Source organism: Bubalus bubalis, chromosome 23 (genome assembly GCF_019923935.1).
Source record: "Bubalus bubalis isolate 160015118507 breed Murrah chromosome 23, NDDB_SH_1, whole genome shotgun sequence".
Lineage (NCBI taxonomy): Eukaryota > Metazoa > Chordata > Mammalia > Artiodactyla > Bovidae > Bubalus > Bubalus bubalis.
In genome coordinates this window covers 17946809-17962460 of record NC_059179.1, presented here as the reverse complement: position 1 = coordinate 17962460, position 15652 = coordinate 17946809, and the positions used below count along the sequence as shown (strand labels likewise).

General features: G+C 44.7%; 1 protein-coding gene across 3 annotated transcripts in view; it reads left to right on the top strand.

Moving 5' to 3' along the window:
• Positions 1 to 15652, top strand: part of TLL2 (tolloid like 2) — a 145282-nt gene that overhangs the window by 86075 nt on the left and 43555 nt on the right. For all 3 annotated transcript variants that reach the window (XM_006061180.4, XM_006061179.4, XR_003106211.3), the window contains exons 6-8: positions 4097 to 4275; positions 5194 to 5299; positions 13771 to 13895. In XM_006061180.4, the coding sequence (XP_006061242.3) occupies positions 4097 to 4275; positions 5194 to 5299; positions 13771 to 13895 (410 nt within the window). The remainder of the gene's footprint in view (positions 1 to 4096; positions 4276 to 5193; positions 5300 to 13770; positions 13896 to 15652) is intronic.

Here is a 15652-nt window from a genome sequence, read left to right as displayed (position 1 = left end):
CATTATAGAACTGATAAAGTGGAGAGTGACTTCTTTGAATAAACAAACAATAAACTATAGATAAACTAATTACTTGTTAGTCTAAGACAAAGAGGTGACATTGCAGAAACACACAAAATCAGGCATCAAAAGGGAGACGTGACCACAGAGTCAGCAGAATCATAAAAAAGAACCATGTAAACTCTTAGGGAAACAAGTGTTGAAACCTGGATGATGTGATTGACTTCAAGGTAGATGTAAAGGACTGGCACAGACCAGCAACTTTGAAAGAAACTGGAAAATTGATGGAAAAACTTTCTCCTCCATACCACCAACCTAGAGTTTCACAGATGAATTCTTTCCAAACTTCAAGAAACAGATTATTCTGGTACTATTTAAGTATTTTAGAGCATAGAAAAACACATTCTTCCAATTTACTTTTAATAAACTATCACGGTGTTGCTACCTCAAAATGAAAAAAAGATGGCACTAAAAAAGAGAAAATTATAAACTCATCTCACTTATGAATAGCCATGCAAAATCCTAACTTAAATGTTGGCACATAGAACACAGCAGTAAAAGAATAGAAGAGTGGCCTGCCAAAAAGGTTTATCTAAGGAATACAGGAGTAGTTCAACATTAAGAAATCTATCTGCATGATTCAACATATTGATAGCTCAAAGGAGAGAAGCCATATTCATGTGTCAATAGATGCTAAAAAGGCATCTGCACATTTCAATACCTTCATGATAGATCCTTGACTTAACACACACACATATACACATTAACATAACACACACAAATCAAATATATATATATATATATATCCTCAAAGCCCACATCATGTTTATCAATAATAATTCTAGAAGCATTTCTATTAGAATCAGGAACAAAAGATATTTATGATCACCATAGTTATTTCATTTTTTTTTTTCTGGAAATACTAGCTAATGTAATTTGACACGAGAAAGACAAACACAATGAATATTGGCAAGAACAAGTATTGTTTAAAGTTAATGTGACACGTGGTGAAAAAACCCAGAAAATCAATAGGAAAACTGTCAGAAACAAAAGGAGACTCTATTAAGGTAACTGACTTCAAAATTAATCAACAGGAAATAACTTTTGCCTTAATGAAATAATTTGATAAAGTAATACTTTCATAATGGGGGAAATCACAACTTTAGTAGAAACATAGTAGATAATATATCTAAGAATAAACCATAACAAAAATGCAAAAATATGCCAGCCATATAGGAAGAAAACAACAAAATTCTAAGGAAACTTTTAAAAAAGAAGTAAAAATGGAAATACATGCTGTTTCCTCGAATGGAAATGCCCAACATAGTAAAGATGTCAGGACTTCCTAAAATAACCTATAAATTCATGCCATTCTGATTTAAACAGCATCTTCATATATGTATTTGTGGGTGTGTATGTACATATATTTTAAGAGCTTGAACAAATGATATTAGAGTTTTTCATGTAGAAATAACAGAACAAACAGCAGTGATAGGGACAGAGGTAGGGGAGGAGAAGAGGTCTGATATTCTGTCCCAACATATGTGATATCAAAATGCAAATGAAGGGCTTCCCTGGTGGCTCAGTGGTAAAGAATCTGTCTGCCAATGCAGGAGACATGGGTTCAATCCCTGACAAGACCCCACATGCCACAGAGCAGCTAAGCCAGTGTACAACTATTGAGCTGTGCTCTAGAGCCTAGGAACCACAAGAGAAGCTACCACAATGAGAAGCCCACATACCACAATTAGAAAGAAGCCCGTGCAGCAACGTAGACCCAGCAGAGCCAAAAACAGATAAATACAATTATTTTTAAAATGCAAATGAAGATAATAATTAAAACCATTTGGAACTCAAGAAAAAAATAGATATATGAAACGAAAGAGCTTAAAATGAATATGTTTATACACTAATTTAGGTAGCATTTTAAATGAGAGAAAGATGGATTAGTCAGGGATATGTGAATATTGGAATAATTCAGTAGCTCATTTTAAAGAAAATATAGCTGGGATACTACCACACTTCACATACCAAAAATGATTTTGGCCAGATCAAAGATGTAGGCATTTTGAACATTTTATTTATGTATTTGTTTTTGGCTTTGCTGGGTCTCCATTGCTGTGCAGCCTTTTCTTGGGTTGCAGCAAGCAGGGGCTACTCTATAGCTGCGGTGCACAGGCTTCTCGTGGCAGTGGCTCCTCTGGTTGCCGAGCACCGGCTCTAGGCATGTAGGCTCCATAGTCACAGCTCGCAGTCTCTAAAGCACGAGCTCCATAGTTGTGGTGCACGGGCTTAGTTGCTCCACGGCATGTGGGATCTTCCCAGACCAGGGACTGAATCCATGGCTCCTGATTCGTTACTACTGAGCCACCAGGGAAGTCCAAAGATGTAAGGATTTTTTAAAAGAAAAAAAGAAAAAGAAATGTGAAATGTACTAGAAGGAAGCAAGATTGCATATTAATTATAATCTTGCAGTGTAGATGGCCTTTCTAAATAGCACATAAGAAAGTAAAGACATTGCATTAAAATTTTAAACCTTTATACGGCTAAAACGGAAATAACAAAGGGAGAAAAACATTTGTAATGGATTTAATAGTCAAAGATTTAATCCCCTAATTTTCAAAAGGTTCTTCAGTTCAGTTCAGTTCAGTTCAGTCACTCAGTCATGTCCGACTCTTTGCGACCCCATGAATCACAGCACGCCAGGCCTCCCTGTCCATCACCAACTCCCAGAGTTCACTCAGACTCACGTCCATTGAGTCAGTGATGCCATCCAGCCATCTCATCCTCTGTCGTCCCCTTCTCCTCCTGCCCCCAATCCCTCCCAGCATCAGTCAACTCTTCACATGAGGTGGCCAAAGTACTGGAGTTTCAGCTTTAGCATCATTCCTTCCAAAGAAATCCCAGGGCTGATCTCCTTCAGAATGGACTGGTTCTTACCAAATCAGTAATAAAAAGATGGACAACCCTCCCCGCTCCCCAACTGGGGGAAGATGGGATCTCATAGTTCACAAGAAAAAACATAAATATCACATAAAACATGGAAAACTATCCAACTTCAGTGAAATACCACTTTTCATCTATCAAATTGGCAAAAGTAGTTTGGCAAAACCAGGGCTGGCCCGGTTGTGGGGAAATAGGGCTATTTAACATACTATTAATGGACATATAAAAAGACACAACATTTGGGGATTGCAATTTGATAGTATCTATCAAAATATCAAATGCACATATCCTTTTATCCATCGATTCCATTGCTTGGAATTTACCCTACCAAAAGCAAGTAAGACCTCAATGGTTTCTTTGTTTTGTATTTTGTTTGTTTTGTCTCCCTCTTCCCTGAGGCTTCGGTTCAATAGAAAAAGCTGAAGTCAGTCTAAATGTGTGTTAATAAGAGACTGATTAAATACATTTTAATACTATGTTGCTTTGAAAAAAATTAGGTTAACATTTACTGTTATGAAAATATCTATGAATTAAGGAGGAAAAAAGGCAAGATGAAGGACAATGTACATGATGTATTTTGTAATTAAAATATTATATGTGTATATATGGATGTATTACATTTTTTGGACTAGAATTCAAGAAGCTGTCAACAATAGTTATCTTTGGAACCTTAATACTGTACTTAAATCTTTTGTGACATGGGCATGTATTTTTAAAACATTTTATAGAAGTTATCTGAGTGGTGGGATTATGGGCCATTTTAATTTACTTTTTACAGCTTTCTATATTAGGAACAATGAATATATATTTTAAAAAATAATTGTGCCCAGAAGGGAAGTCATCTCTAAGGCTCCTCTAAGAATAGCAAAAAGACTCATGCTTTACAGAAACTCAGGGGCTCCTTCCTTCGTCTTGTCACAACTATTGACACTCCTTGTCATCAGAGACTCAGGGGTAAAAGGGTGGGGGAAGGTATGTACTTTTTTCCTGGAGGAGAGGCTGTATCTTTCTAAGGATTCTCCAGGCCACCAAAAAGGTCAAGAGCCATTTTTGGAGGGAATTCCTGCCTTGGGAGGGAAGTTGGACAATGAGATAGTTTTCAAGCTTCATTCCCTGATCTGCTGACCTGGGTATTTCTGCAATTGTCCAGCTGTTGTTCCTATGTTGGGCGTCGAGGTGGAGGCCCACAGGCCATATCCATTGGAAAAAACTGTGACAAGTTTGGCATTGTGGCCCACGAGCTGGGCCATGTGGTTGGGTTCTGGCATGAACACACCCGGCCAGACAGAGACCAGCATGTAACCATCATCAGAGAAAACATCCAGCCAGGTAAGGAGTCTGTATGGAGCCTAGAAGCCAGCGGTCAGGCAGGTAGCATCATGGGGTCAGGAGGGAGGAAAGAGAGGGGTTGCTGGGGGCAGACCGACACTCATTTGTAAGCATGGAGGCCTTTGTCACCAGCACTTTGTCCTTCATCCATGTGTGGTCCTTCCTGGGAGGGCATCTGCTAGAGCTTTCAGGTTAGAGCAGAAGCAAAATGATTCCATGTTGTAAAGGACAGTGAAATCCAACTCCATTTCCTAACAGGAACAGAATGGACCAGAACACTGTTGCAGCCTCAAAGCTACTCGTCCAAAAAAAGAATCTCCCAGTTGCTTTTCGAAGACTCATTTTTGCTGATGTAGGCAACACATATTTTTGAAACTGAAATATAATTAGGACACAAGTACATGAAAAACAGTATTTCTGCCTATCCCAAGGCAGATAAAGTGTCTAGATTTCTTAAAAATACCTCCCCGTGTTAAGCAGTTTTATACAGAAATTCATACTGAACATGAAAGTCACTGACTGAATAATATATTTGCCTTAAAAATGCTTTCAAGAGTCTGAATAGTGAATTTGAGATTGAACCTAAATATTGGATTTCTTTTCTTTGTTCCTTCAATAACAAGACTAGAGATTTAAAGGCATTTTTTTTTTCATAACTAACCTATTAACTTACTTTAAGAGTTTTGAGAGGCATTTTGGGAGGGGTGTTGGGTGGTGGGGTTGGGACTACATAGAGCTGTTCTAAGTTTCAAATTTCTAATCTGTCAAAAACAGCAAGAAGAACCACCACCAAGCCTGTCATTTGACTGACTAACAGAGCTCTCGGAAGTTGCTATGGGCCCTCCTTCTCCCCTCCTCTGCCTCCTTTCAGGTGCCTGCCTTGGTTTTCAAAGACGTTAACAGAGTGTTGTGTCACAGGTCAGGAGTATAATTTCTTAAAAATGGAAGCTGGGGAAGTGAGCTCTCTGGGAGAGATGTACGACTTCGACAGCATCATGCACTATGCCCGGAACACCTTCTCAAGGTCGGAATCTATGGTTACGCCTCATCTGTGTTGTACTGTGCCTGCTGCAGGCGGGGGTCGGATTCTAGGAGGTCTGCGGAGAGCAGGTCTCTGCATGTTCCTAGCACAGTTGGCATGTCTGTCCTTGAAATACGGTGGCCTCTGGGCTGCAGTGAAATATAATCTAATCAGGTTCCTGCTAATAAGATTGAATCCCATAGTGAAGCTGGTGTTTCATCATGCCCTCATGTCACAAGCAGCAAACGGGAAAAAGGAAATTATTGAGGGGTTGGCTGGAATCATAACTTAGAGGCACTGTATAAAATTTCCTCTTCTAAAGTACATCCAACCAGGTCTCCTAGAAGAGGTGTGGTTTATTGGAAGCTAGACCGTGTCAGAGTTGGGAGGGTGGTAAATCAGGGGTTCATTTTAGAAGAAAGTGGGGCTCTAGCCAGTTGGGGGGCTCACAGGTAGCGGAGGTTGGAATGAGAACAAAAATCCAGGTCTCCTGCCTGCTGGCCACACGTGATGGTAGCTGGTGTCCTCAAGCCTGGGCAGGCCAGTTATTTATGGCTGGCCTCAGCAAGATCGGTTTTGATGAGCTCATGCTGTGCTGGACCCAGTGTTAAGTATTTTGCATATTACCCTTGCTTCTGTATTACCATATTACTTTACCCTTATCATGTAAGTATTTTGTATAGAGAAGTGTTTCACTGCTCATCCCAGTTTTGTAGATCTTTCCACTCGAGTTATTTTTCTCTCTTGGCATTTTTTTCCCCCTAGTTTCAGCCTAAAATCAGCTTTTTATTTATTTATTTAATCATTAAATAAGATTTAAGGTGATTCCCAATATAGACAAGAAAAAAAAATTATGTGAGAAGACTTGGAGATGTGAAGAGGGAAAAAATAAGGGTAGGCAGCTAAGTTGAAGCTTGGAATCTATTTGGTATTCAGAATATATGCCACAAAGTCATGTACCCTTTGTTAGGGTTGGCAGCAAATCCTGCCCCATGCTTCCTAGCAGGTCATAGCAAAGAGGGAAACAGTTCGTTTCATGAGTCTCTATGTCCATCAAGATCAAAGGAAACCATTGGTTCAAGAGACACACAGCTCTTGGGAGTGGAAAGGACACTGTTTACCCAGGCTGCTTGGCCCTTGGGTACAGCTTCTGAAACTATCCTGTTGATAAGGTAATACTACCATGGGTGACGTCCTCTACATCTCAGCATCCCAAGTTCCAAGGGGCACTGGTCCTCTGGCCACACAACTGAGTTAGTTATGATCGGCATCCCGCACCCAGGCAGGAGCTCTCCAGTGCTTTAATGGGTGGAGTTTGTCAGCATCTTGGAACACCTGGGATGGGAGTGACCTACCCAGTTCTCTTTACTCTTCTTCTGGCTCTTTATCCGAAGATACAGAAGGCAATATGATGTAATGAAGGGACCACTGACCTGAGAGTCGAAGGCTGAATTCTAGCCCTCGTTCACCCATGCACCTTGCTGTTGAAGGACGTATAGATAGTAATTAGGGGCAGCTTTGTGTGGGATCAGATCTCCACCTTCCTGGGCCTCAGTTCCCTCATGAGAGAGTTGGAGCAGATGTTTTCTGAGCCCTTCCAGCTCTAACATTTCATGTTGTAATTTATTAACCAGAATGGGTGAAGCATTGACATATTGATCTCACACATTGCCATATGGGAATCTGAGGCTTCCTTTTCCACATTGGGAAATGGAGACTTTGAAGGACCTAACCTGGGGGTCTGAGAGGCAGGATGAGTGCCCCCTCTGCAGATGTTGGAGGTGGGATGCTTGGATGTGGGGGTGGGACCGACTCACAGGGTTGGGAAGTGGTGCAGGGAATAGCCAACTTGCACCTCATTAGCTCTGGGGGTTGCTAAGTGGAGTCAAAGTATTGATTTTTTTCAGGGAATCAAGGTCAAGTTGGTCCAAGTGAGAAGCTTGTACCTTGTTGTTGTTGTTGAGTTGCTCAGTCATGTCCTACTCTTTGCGGCCCCATGGACTGAAGCATGCTAGGCTTCCCTGTCCTTCACCATCTCCTGGAGCTTGCTCAAACTCATGTCCATTGAGTCAGTGATCCCATCCATCCATCTTGTCCTCTGTCATGCCTTTCTCCTCCTGCCTTCAATCTTCCCCAGCATCAGGGTCTTTTCCAATGAGTCAGCTCTTGGCATCAGGTGGCCAAAGTATTGAAGCTTCAGCATCAGTCCTTCCCATGAATCTTCAGGGTTGATTTCCTTTAAGATTGACTGGTTTGTTCTTCTTGCAGTCCAAGGGACTCGCAAGAGTCTTCTCCAACACCACAGTTCAAAAGCATCAGTTCTTCGGCATTCAGCTTTCTTTATGGCTCAACTCTCACATCCATACATGACTACTGGAAAAATGATTGCTTTGACTAGATGGACCTTTGTTGGCAAAGTAATGTCTCTACCTTTTAATACACTGTCTAGCTTGGTCATAGATTTTCTTCCAAGAAGCAAGTCTCTTTTAATTTCATGGCTGTGGTCACCATCTGCAGTGATTTTGGAGCCCCCCAAAAATAAAATATCTCACTGTTTCCATTGTTTCCCCATCTATTACCATGAAATGATGGGACTGGATGCCATGATCTTCAGTTTTTGAATGTTGAGTTTTAAGCCAGCTTTTTCACTCTCCTCTTTCACTTTCATCAAGAGGTTCTTTAGTTCTTCTTCACTTTCTGCCATAAGGGTGGTGTCATCTGCATGTCTGAGGTTATTGATATTTATTCTGGCAATCTTGATTCCAGCTTGTGCTTCATCCAGCCCAGCATTTCACATGATGTACTCTGCATATAAGTTAAACAAGCAGGGTGACAATATACAGCCTTGATTTTCTCCTTTCCCAATTTGGAACCAATCCATTGTTCCATGTCCTTGTACCTTGGGTCTTGTTTTTATAGATGCCAAAACTCTTCATATTGCTTTATAACTTATCTATTAATTATTCATATAAATTTATTATTATTTATCTGTTGGGACTTCCCTGGTCGTCCACTGGTTAAGACTTCACCTTCCAATACAGAGGGTGTAGATTTGATCCTTGGTTGGGAAACAAGGATCCCACATGCCTCATGGCTAGAAAACCAAAGCATAAAACAGAAATAGCATCAAAACAAATTCAATAAAGACTTTCAAAATAATCCACATCAAAAAAATATTTATCTGTTGTATTCCTCTCTCCCTCACTGAACTGAGGTCTTTATGGATAGAGACCACCTTGTTCTCTTCTACTCCCCAGCACTCAAGACAGTGCCTGACACAGAGTTCAATAAATATTTGTCAAATGAACAAATTAATGAATGAGTCCAAGGAGACAGGAAATCTGTAGTGCTGGGGACTAGGTGAGGGAATAAATGTCCATCATCTCACTACAATTCTTCCCATATACAGATACCGCGGTCACTTCATTAAGAAGAATCTACACGTTTCTATTATGTAGGAAATTTCAGATAGATTACTACTAATGGGTGGTAGAAGCTTAATTGCCTTCCCCATGCCTGCAATGTACCAGTTACTATGCAAAGTTCTGTAACTAGAGACAAATCTTCTCTTCTGGCACCAACATTTCTTTTCTTGTCTTTTCAGAAAAAAAAAATTCTGTCTTTTTTTTCTTATTTCTAACCCAGCAGGGAAGCCCACTCCCTCCTGTTACCATGATGTTACCTGTTGTCACTGTACCTTGCGTGCATGCTAAGTCCCTTTAGTTGTGTCCAACTTTTTGCAAACCTATGGACCATAGCCTGCCAGGCTTCTCTGTCCATGGGATTCTTCAGGCAAGAATATTGGAGTGAGTTGCCATGCCCTCCTCCAGGGACTCTTCCCGACCCGGGGACTGAACCCAAGTCTCTTTCCTTCTTCTGCATTGGCAGACAGGTTCTTTACCACCTGGGAAACCCTGTCACAGCACCATCTACCCCCAAACTTGGCAGTTTATAACAGCTTTTTTTTTTTTATGACACTGTGTGGGTCATCCTGATTCATTCCTTGCTGGGCTTGCCTGGGATTGCTGCCACAGCAATAACCATTAAAACTCCCAAGACCCAGGCTTTAGAATGTGCATGACATCACCTCTGTCACATTTTATTGACCAGAGCAAGGCACAAGTCTAGCCCGGATTCAAGTGATGATGAAAGACATCCTACTCTTAATGGGAGTACTTGCAACTTCACACCGCCAAGAGATATGGCTGTTAGGAGGCACAATTTGTTATTTTAACAATCCACCGTAATTACCTTCACACCCTGTCCCAGAACTGAGAATGGTCCCAGCAAATCTATTTTGTTGCCGTGTCTTCTATGCTAATTTTCTTTATGGATTTTCAGAAAACTACTTTGTTCAATGGGGATATTTATCAATGGAGTCTTTAACTAGGGGTCTTTCCTGGTCTACTTTTTGTTAAATTCCCCACCCCCCTGCTTCTTAACCCTCTGTCATTACTCTTGGTCAGGTGTCCCCTGGATCTAGCCTGCCCTCATCTTTGATTCTGCCAAAGAGCAGAAAATGCCTACAGAACATTCGCTCATCTCTGGGGCAAATGCTATTCTTGCTGTTGGGAAACTCAGTCTTCGTGTGTCTTTACAACTGAGCTGTCTGCTTCCAACTTCATTCCCTCTAGTTTATTGCAGTTCTTGCCTCCTCCCCTTGGTTGGACCCAGGCTGTGGGGAGTGATATCTTTGGAGGTTTTCGTGGGCAAGAGTCCAGGAGATGAGGAGACAGTTCTCTGGTACAGGAGCGTCTTTGTTTGGAGAACTCTGAGCTGACAGTTTTATTCCCTAAGGGCATCTGCCAAAGCTGTTCTTAGTTTAGCAGAGTGTCAATGCTGAGGGTTGTCCTACATGAAAGGGGGGATGTGACTGCAGCAGTTTACACAGGGGCGTCTCTTGTGGTGAACATCTTCCGGAGCCCACCGCAGTGCTGCCCGCCCCAGGATGTGCTGGGGGGAGGTGGAAGGGCCCTCAGCCTGCAGAGCCATCTGACTGTGAGCCGTGGCTGTTCCTGCCGCTTTGGTTTTTGAAGTCTCCACACTTCCCAACTCTGTCGGGCATCTAACGCACCTTAAGATCTGTTTCTTGGGTGGTGGGAAACACTGGCTGGAGAGAGGACGATGTCAGGAGGGGGTGTCCAGGCCTGCCTGCGTTCGGGCCCAGGGTTGGCTCCCCATCCCTAGCTTTGTACTTGGGTGAGTCTCTGAGGCTCTGCAGGTTGGTATTCTCACCTGTAGAGAGGACCCCGCATAACAACAGCACCTGCTTCTTCGGGTGTTACTAGGATTAAATGAGATGGTGCGTTTAAAGGGTTCAGCCAGGTCCTGGCACGTAGGCAGTTCCCATGAATGGACAGCGTGTGTGAGCGCACGCTGCCCTCGCAGCAGGCTGCTGGCCGAGTCGCCTGCCCCGTGTGAGTTTCCACAGTGTCAGTTAGTCTGAGTTGCCAAGAGATTATACAGAGCCCTGCATTTTGTGCAGCAAAATGTCTTTCTCCAGGGGCATCAAGACAACAACTACAAGTGAAAACGTTTTACATTGGAGCAGAAGCACCCATTTTAAGATTCATAGGTGATTGGATTTAGAATTTTATGTAGTCATCCTTTGTGGTTTCACTGTTGGTGAAACCGGCGAGGTCAGTGAGGGAGACCAGGGATTCCACAAAAGTGTCTCTAAAGGACCCAGAGACGAAGCAATAGTGAGAGACAGACCAGGTGGTGAAATGTTGGGGCAAGCGCTTGTGAAACAGACATAGGCAGACAATCTGGTTCACAGTGAAAAGAAAGTGAGCTTGAAATCTGATTTAGAAAAAAAAGGAAGTATATACAAAAACAAAAAGGAAGAAACAGGGGCTAATAAATATTTTCGAAGGTAATGCTGACCTTAGGGAAAAGGAAACGTTTGAAAGTGAGAGAGAAGAGAAGGAGAGAGCAGCTAATAACTAGGTAACAAGCATTTTTTGCATTCCCTTTTGGGTCTAAATAACTGTTTTGCAAAACCTTTTGATGCCAGTGTCCTGTCTTGGCTGTGGGATTTAATTCAAGAAGCCTTTGTTGAGGTCTGCTCTGCTATATTTCCCCTGAGGGCAGAGATGAAGGACCTGGTCTCTCTGCTGGAGGAACTTACTGTTTAGCACAGAAGATAATTATCATCAATCCCAAAAGATAATACAGTTTGATAAGAAGAATCATATCAAATTAGACAAGAAAGGCCCAGAGGAGGGAACGACTCACTCAGGATGGGAGGGATAGAATTTCTAAAAGGGATAGCCATCTGACAGAGTTTTGAAGATATGAACAAGAGTTTGGTAGTGGTCAAGAAGATGGGTGGTGGGCAGTCTTGGCAGAGGACAGCTTGCTTAAGGGCATGTTTGGGGCAAGAAGGAGGATGAAGTTGTTTATGGTAAAGGTGGAAGAGTCAGGAGAGGAAGGCTGAAGCTAGTGAGCCCTGGGTCTGGAGCTTCAGGTGATGGTTGGAAGTGGGTGAAGGCCTCCAAGCAGAGCGGGCACATGCATGCCCTTATATTCAGGATGATCACATTGCTGCATTGGGTGGGGAGAGAAGAGTGGCTGAGCCTACAGTGGGGTGACTACTGGAAAAAGTTCAGGAAGGGAATGCTGATAGCTAAGGCAGTAGTCTGGAATGAGGAGGATGGCATAGATTCAAGGGATGGATACAGGGTGCTACAGACAGGCCCTGGTTCCTGGTTTCAACAAGGGAGTGAGAAGGAGAAGACAAAGCCAAGGGCACCTTCAAATTCAGCCTCAGGTTCATGGAAAGGGCAGAAAAATGGAGTGCATTAGGTTTTGAATGAATTGGATTTAAGAATAGGACAGTGCAGTGGAGGGGTCACTAGACATGTCTCTTAGCAGATGGTTCTAGAACTGGAATCAGAGAATTAGCTGTCAGCCTATAGGTGTTCCCTGGTGGCTTAGACAGTAAAGAATCTGCCTGTGTTGTGAGAGACCTGGGTTCGATCCCTGGGTCGGGAAGATCCCCTGGAAAAAGAAATGGCAACCCACTCCAGTATTCTTGCCTGGAAAATTCCATGGACAGAGACTGGTGGACTACAATCCATGGAGTTGCAAAAAGTCAGACATGACTGAGCGACTAACACTATAGGTGTTGGTTAAAACCCAGAGAGCAGGTGGAGCGGAGCAGTAGAGAGGAGAGAAGAAGGAGAGGGCAGAATTCTAGAAATAGCATTTCCAGGAGGCAGGAGAAATAGATCCTAACTTGAGAGAGCAGTGTCTGGGGAACCAGGGAGAGGAGAGTCGGAGAGGGGAGGGCCCGGCAGAGGTGACCATGCTGCAGAGAGAGCCGCTGAGCATTGACAAGGGTTCACCCAACTTGTTTGGTCACTGGCTGGTGACTGGTGACCATGGCTGGTGTAGTCAGGCCACAGTTGGATTGAGGAGTAAAGGAGCAGTAGGCAGCCGGACTTAGTATGGTGATGATTCTTTCCAGATTTTTGGTTAAGAAGGGATGGAAAGGAACAGGGTGGTAACTGGAGAAGGCCCTGCCCTCCAGGAGAGGTCCCTGATCAGGGTCTGGAAGCAGAGTGGGAGGGTCAGGCAAGGGGTTAACCACGCCCATGACTGGGAGATGTGAAGAGAGCCAGTGTCAGCCAGGGAGCCTAGTAGGCTTTGGTCTGCTTTGCTCCTCTTAGATTTCATTCCCACTGGAGCAGAGCGAGATGGTTAAGTTCAAAGAGGCTGCCACGACCATCTAAACCAAGTTCTCACCGTCCAGAAGGGCGAACTGAGGCTCAGAGAGGGAAGGGACTTGTCTGAGCTCACCAGGTGGCAGTCAGGCCTTAGACAGAGGTCTCTAGGCCAGAGCTCTCCTGACTACCTCCTGTCCTCTGTATTCAGCCCATTCTCCATCTGATTATCCCTCCTGCCAGCAAGGCCCCCAAACCCTGAACGCCTTCTTTCACCAACCCGTCAACCAGCTCTTGCTGACCAGCCCCTCCCTGAGAACCTCTCACTGTACTGGTTCCCAAGCTCTCTCTGGAGCCTCTCCAAGACCTATCCACGTTGGGAGCTGCCCGTCGCACAACTCCAGAGGGCGCCACTCACACGGTCGTCTCTGAATGGTGCTCCCTGCAACTGTGCAGTGGGGGTGGGCGGGGGGACCCCGAGGCCTGGGCCTGTCCGGGAATATGTGGAGATGCTCAGGATACTTCCGTAAGAAAGCCCTCAGGGCCACTGGGCTAGGGCATATTTTTAAACTTGGCAGAGTCATTTTCCCATTGGAAAGGGAGCTGGCAGCTGAGGAAATGGAATGCTAACATGCCAGCACCAGGCAAGGCAGCCCCGTGAGTCACACCAACAGGGGTGGGCAGGCCAGGGGGTAGGAATGGGGATGGGGTGTGGACAAGGACAGGAAGACTCTAAACCCCTACACGGACAGCCTGACAGCCTTGACTTTTCATTCTCCTTTCTCCCTCTCTCCTTTCTTCCTGTAGAGGAGTTTTCTTGGACACCATCCTCCCCCGACGAGATAACAACGGTGTCAGGCCAACCATCGGCCAGCGCGTGCGGCTCAGTCAGGGAGACATAGCTCAAGCCAGGAAGCTGTACAAATGCCCAGGTAACTGTAAATCACTGGGTTCCAGGGCCTCCAGAGCACCACAGAGACCTTGCAACCACTGTTTGCCAGCATCCCCGGGGCTGGGAAGACACCTCGGGGAGTGTGAAGAGTCTCTCCCTGGGCAGCTGTCATTCCCAGAGTGCTACTGTTAGGAGGTGGTAGACAGTGCGGAAAGTCCAACCGGTGGAGTAGTTGCAGGCAATGAAGCAGATGGTGCCTCTTAGAGGCCACAACTTAACTTGTGGGAAGCTTTGGAACTCTCTGGCAAAGCCCTGATGGTCAGAAGAGGAAGAAGTTGTAGTGGAACGACAGTGAATGGGGGTCCAACACGGTGTGCGTGCCACAGGGGCGAAAGTGCTCTCCTTGCTAAGGGAGTAGGGGAGGTGGGTTTAATAAAACAATAACCCAGAGTTTTGTAGAAAGGCAGAGTGAGGGAGCATGTTTTTGGAAGGGTGGAAGCCAGCTTCCCAAACACTGGAAGGCAGAGGGTATCTCTGTGCGGTAAATGAAGTCACTTCTGTGATCTCGGGCTGTCCTAACCATCCAAGGTGCTGGACAGTGGCCAATATTCTGCCCTTGGAGGCTGGACAGGACACTGGATCCCAGCAGATGTCTGTTTCTCTTCCCGTTCAGAAGCCCCGCCCCTTGAGTTTGCCCTCTTTGCTTCCATCTCATCCGCTTCAGCATCATCACCTCCCGCCCCCCACCTGCTTGCCACCCTAGGAGGAACTCACGTCAGCCCCTTTAAGTTGCTGAGCTTCAGTGGAAAGTACTACTTTACAGCAGGCACGTTTTCACCAATGATAGGAGAAAAGGCAGTTTGGTGGCTTGGAGAGGAAAAAGGAAATTCCATTCCCAAAAGGTCTGGTTATCTTTTCCACACTCTTAGACCAGACCTGCATATGATCATAGGACACAATATTTGAAATAGGGGCAATCTTAGAAAATTGGCCTATCACTTTTTTTTTTAACCACACTGCTGGCAGGATGCACTTACTCATAAAGCCACAACCGTGCTCGGTCCCCATAGGATGGCAGTTCTGGCGCTGCTCCCCTCCCAGGCCACCGTTCTGGGAGACTCGCTTCCTCCTACAACCCACTGCCCGACCATCTGTGTCCTGAACCTGCCCAGGAAAGCCCTCTGGCTGCCCCAGCTTGTGTGCAGAGGACCGTGTGGGACTGCTCCATCATGAAACTCTAGGAAATGTGTCCATCCAGCTATTAGTCGTCTGGGGGTGTATTAGGGCTGAATTACAGGACACGTGTATCATATAACCCCGCTGCATTGAAAGAGAAATCTTATAGCATTCCCTGGGAAATGCCTCAGTATTTATTTAGTTATAATGTATATACGTATGACTCTTACTTCCCCCCGAAGGATTGGAAGCAGCTGGTAAATACCGTGGAGCCATACAGTAATGTGTCTGTCCCTGCAGAATGTTGATGATTATTCTAAAATAATTTCCACAGAGCCCTCGGGGGTGTTGACTGCTGGGCGTAATCCTCACGATGCCTGGCAGTTGTTCAGTAACATGATATCGGAGCCCCGATATCCAGGATTTCCTGAGGTCAAGGATGGGCCGTTCTCCAGCCATCCCTTCCTACAGCTCCTCAAACTGCATCTTCAAGTAGTTTCAAGCAGTCACTGAAAGCAAAGGTGGTTGCCACGCGGAGGCCGCGTTGAGTGGAGGAAAAGAAGTGTAAGGAAGTGTGTGTCCCACACTTTGGAGGTGGCCCCACGAGTCGAGGGGCGCTCA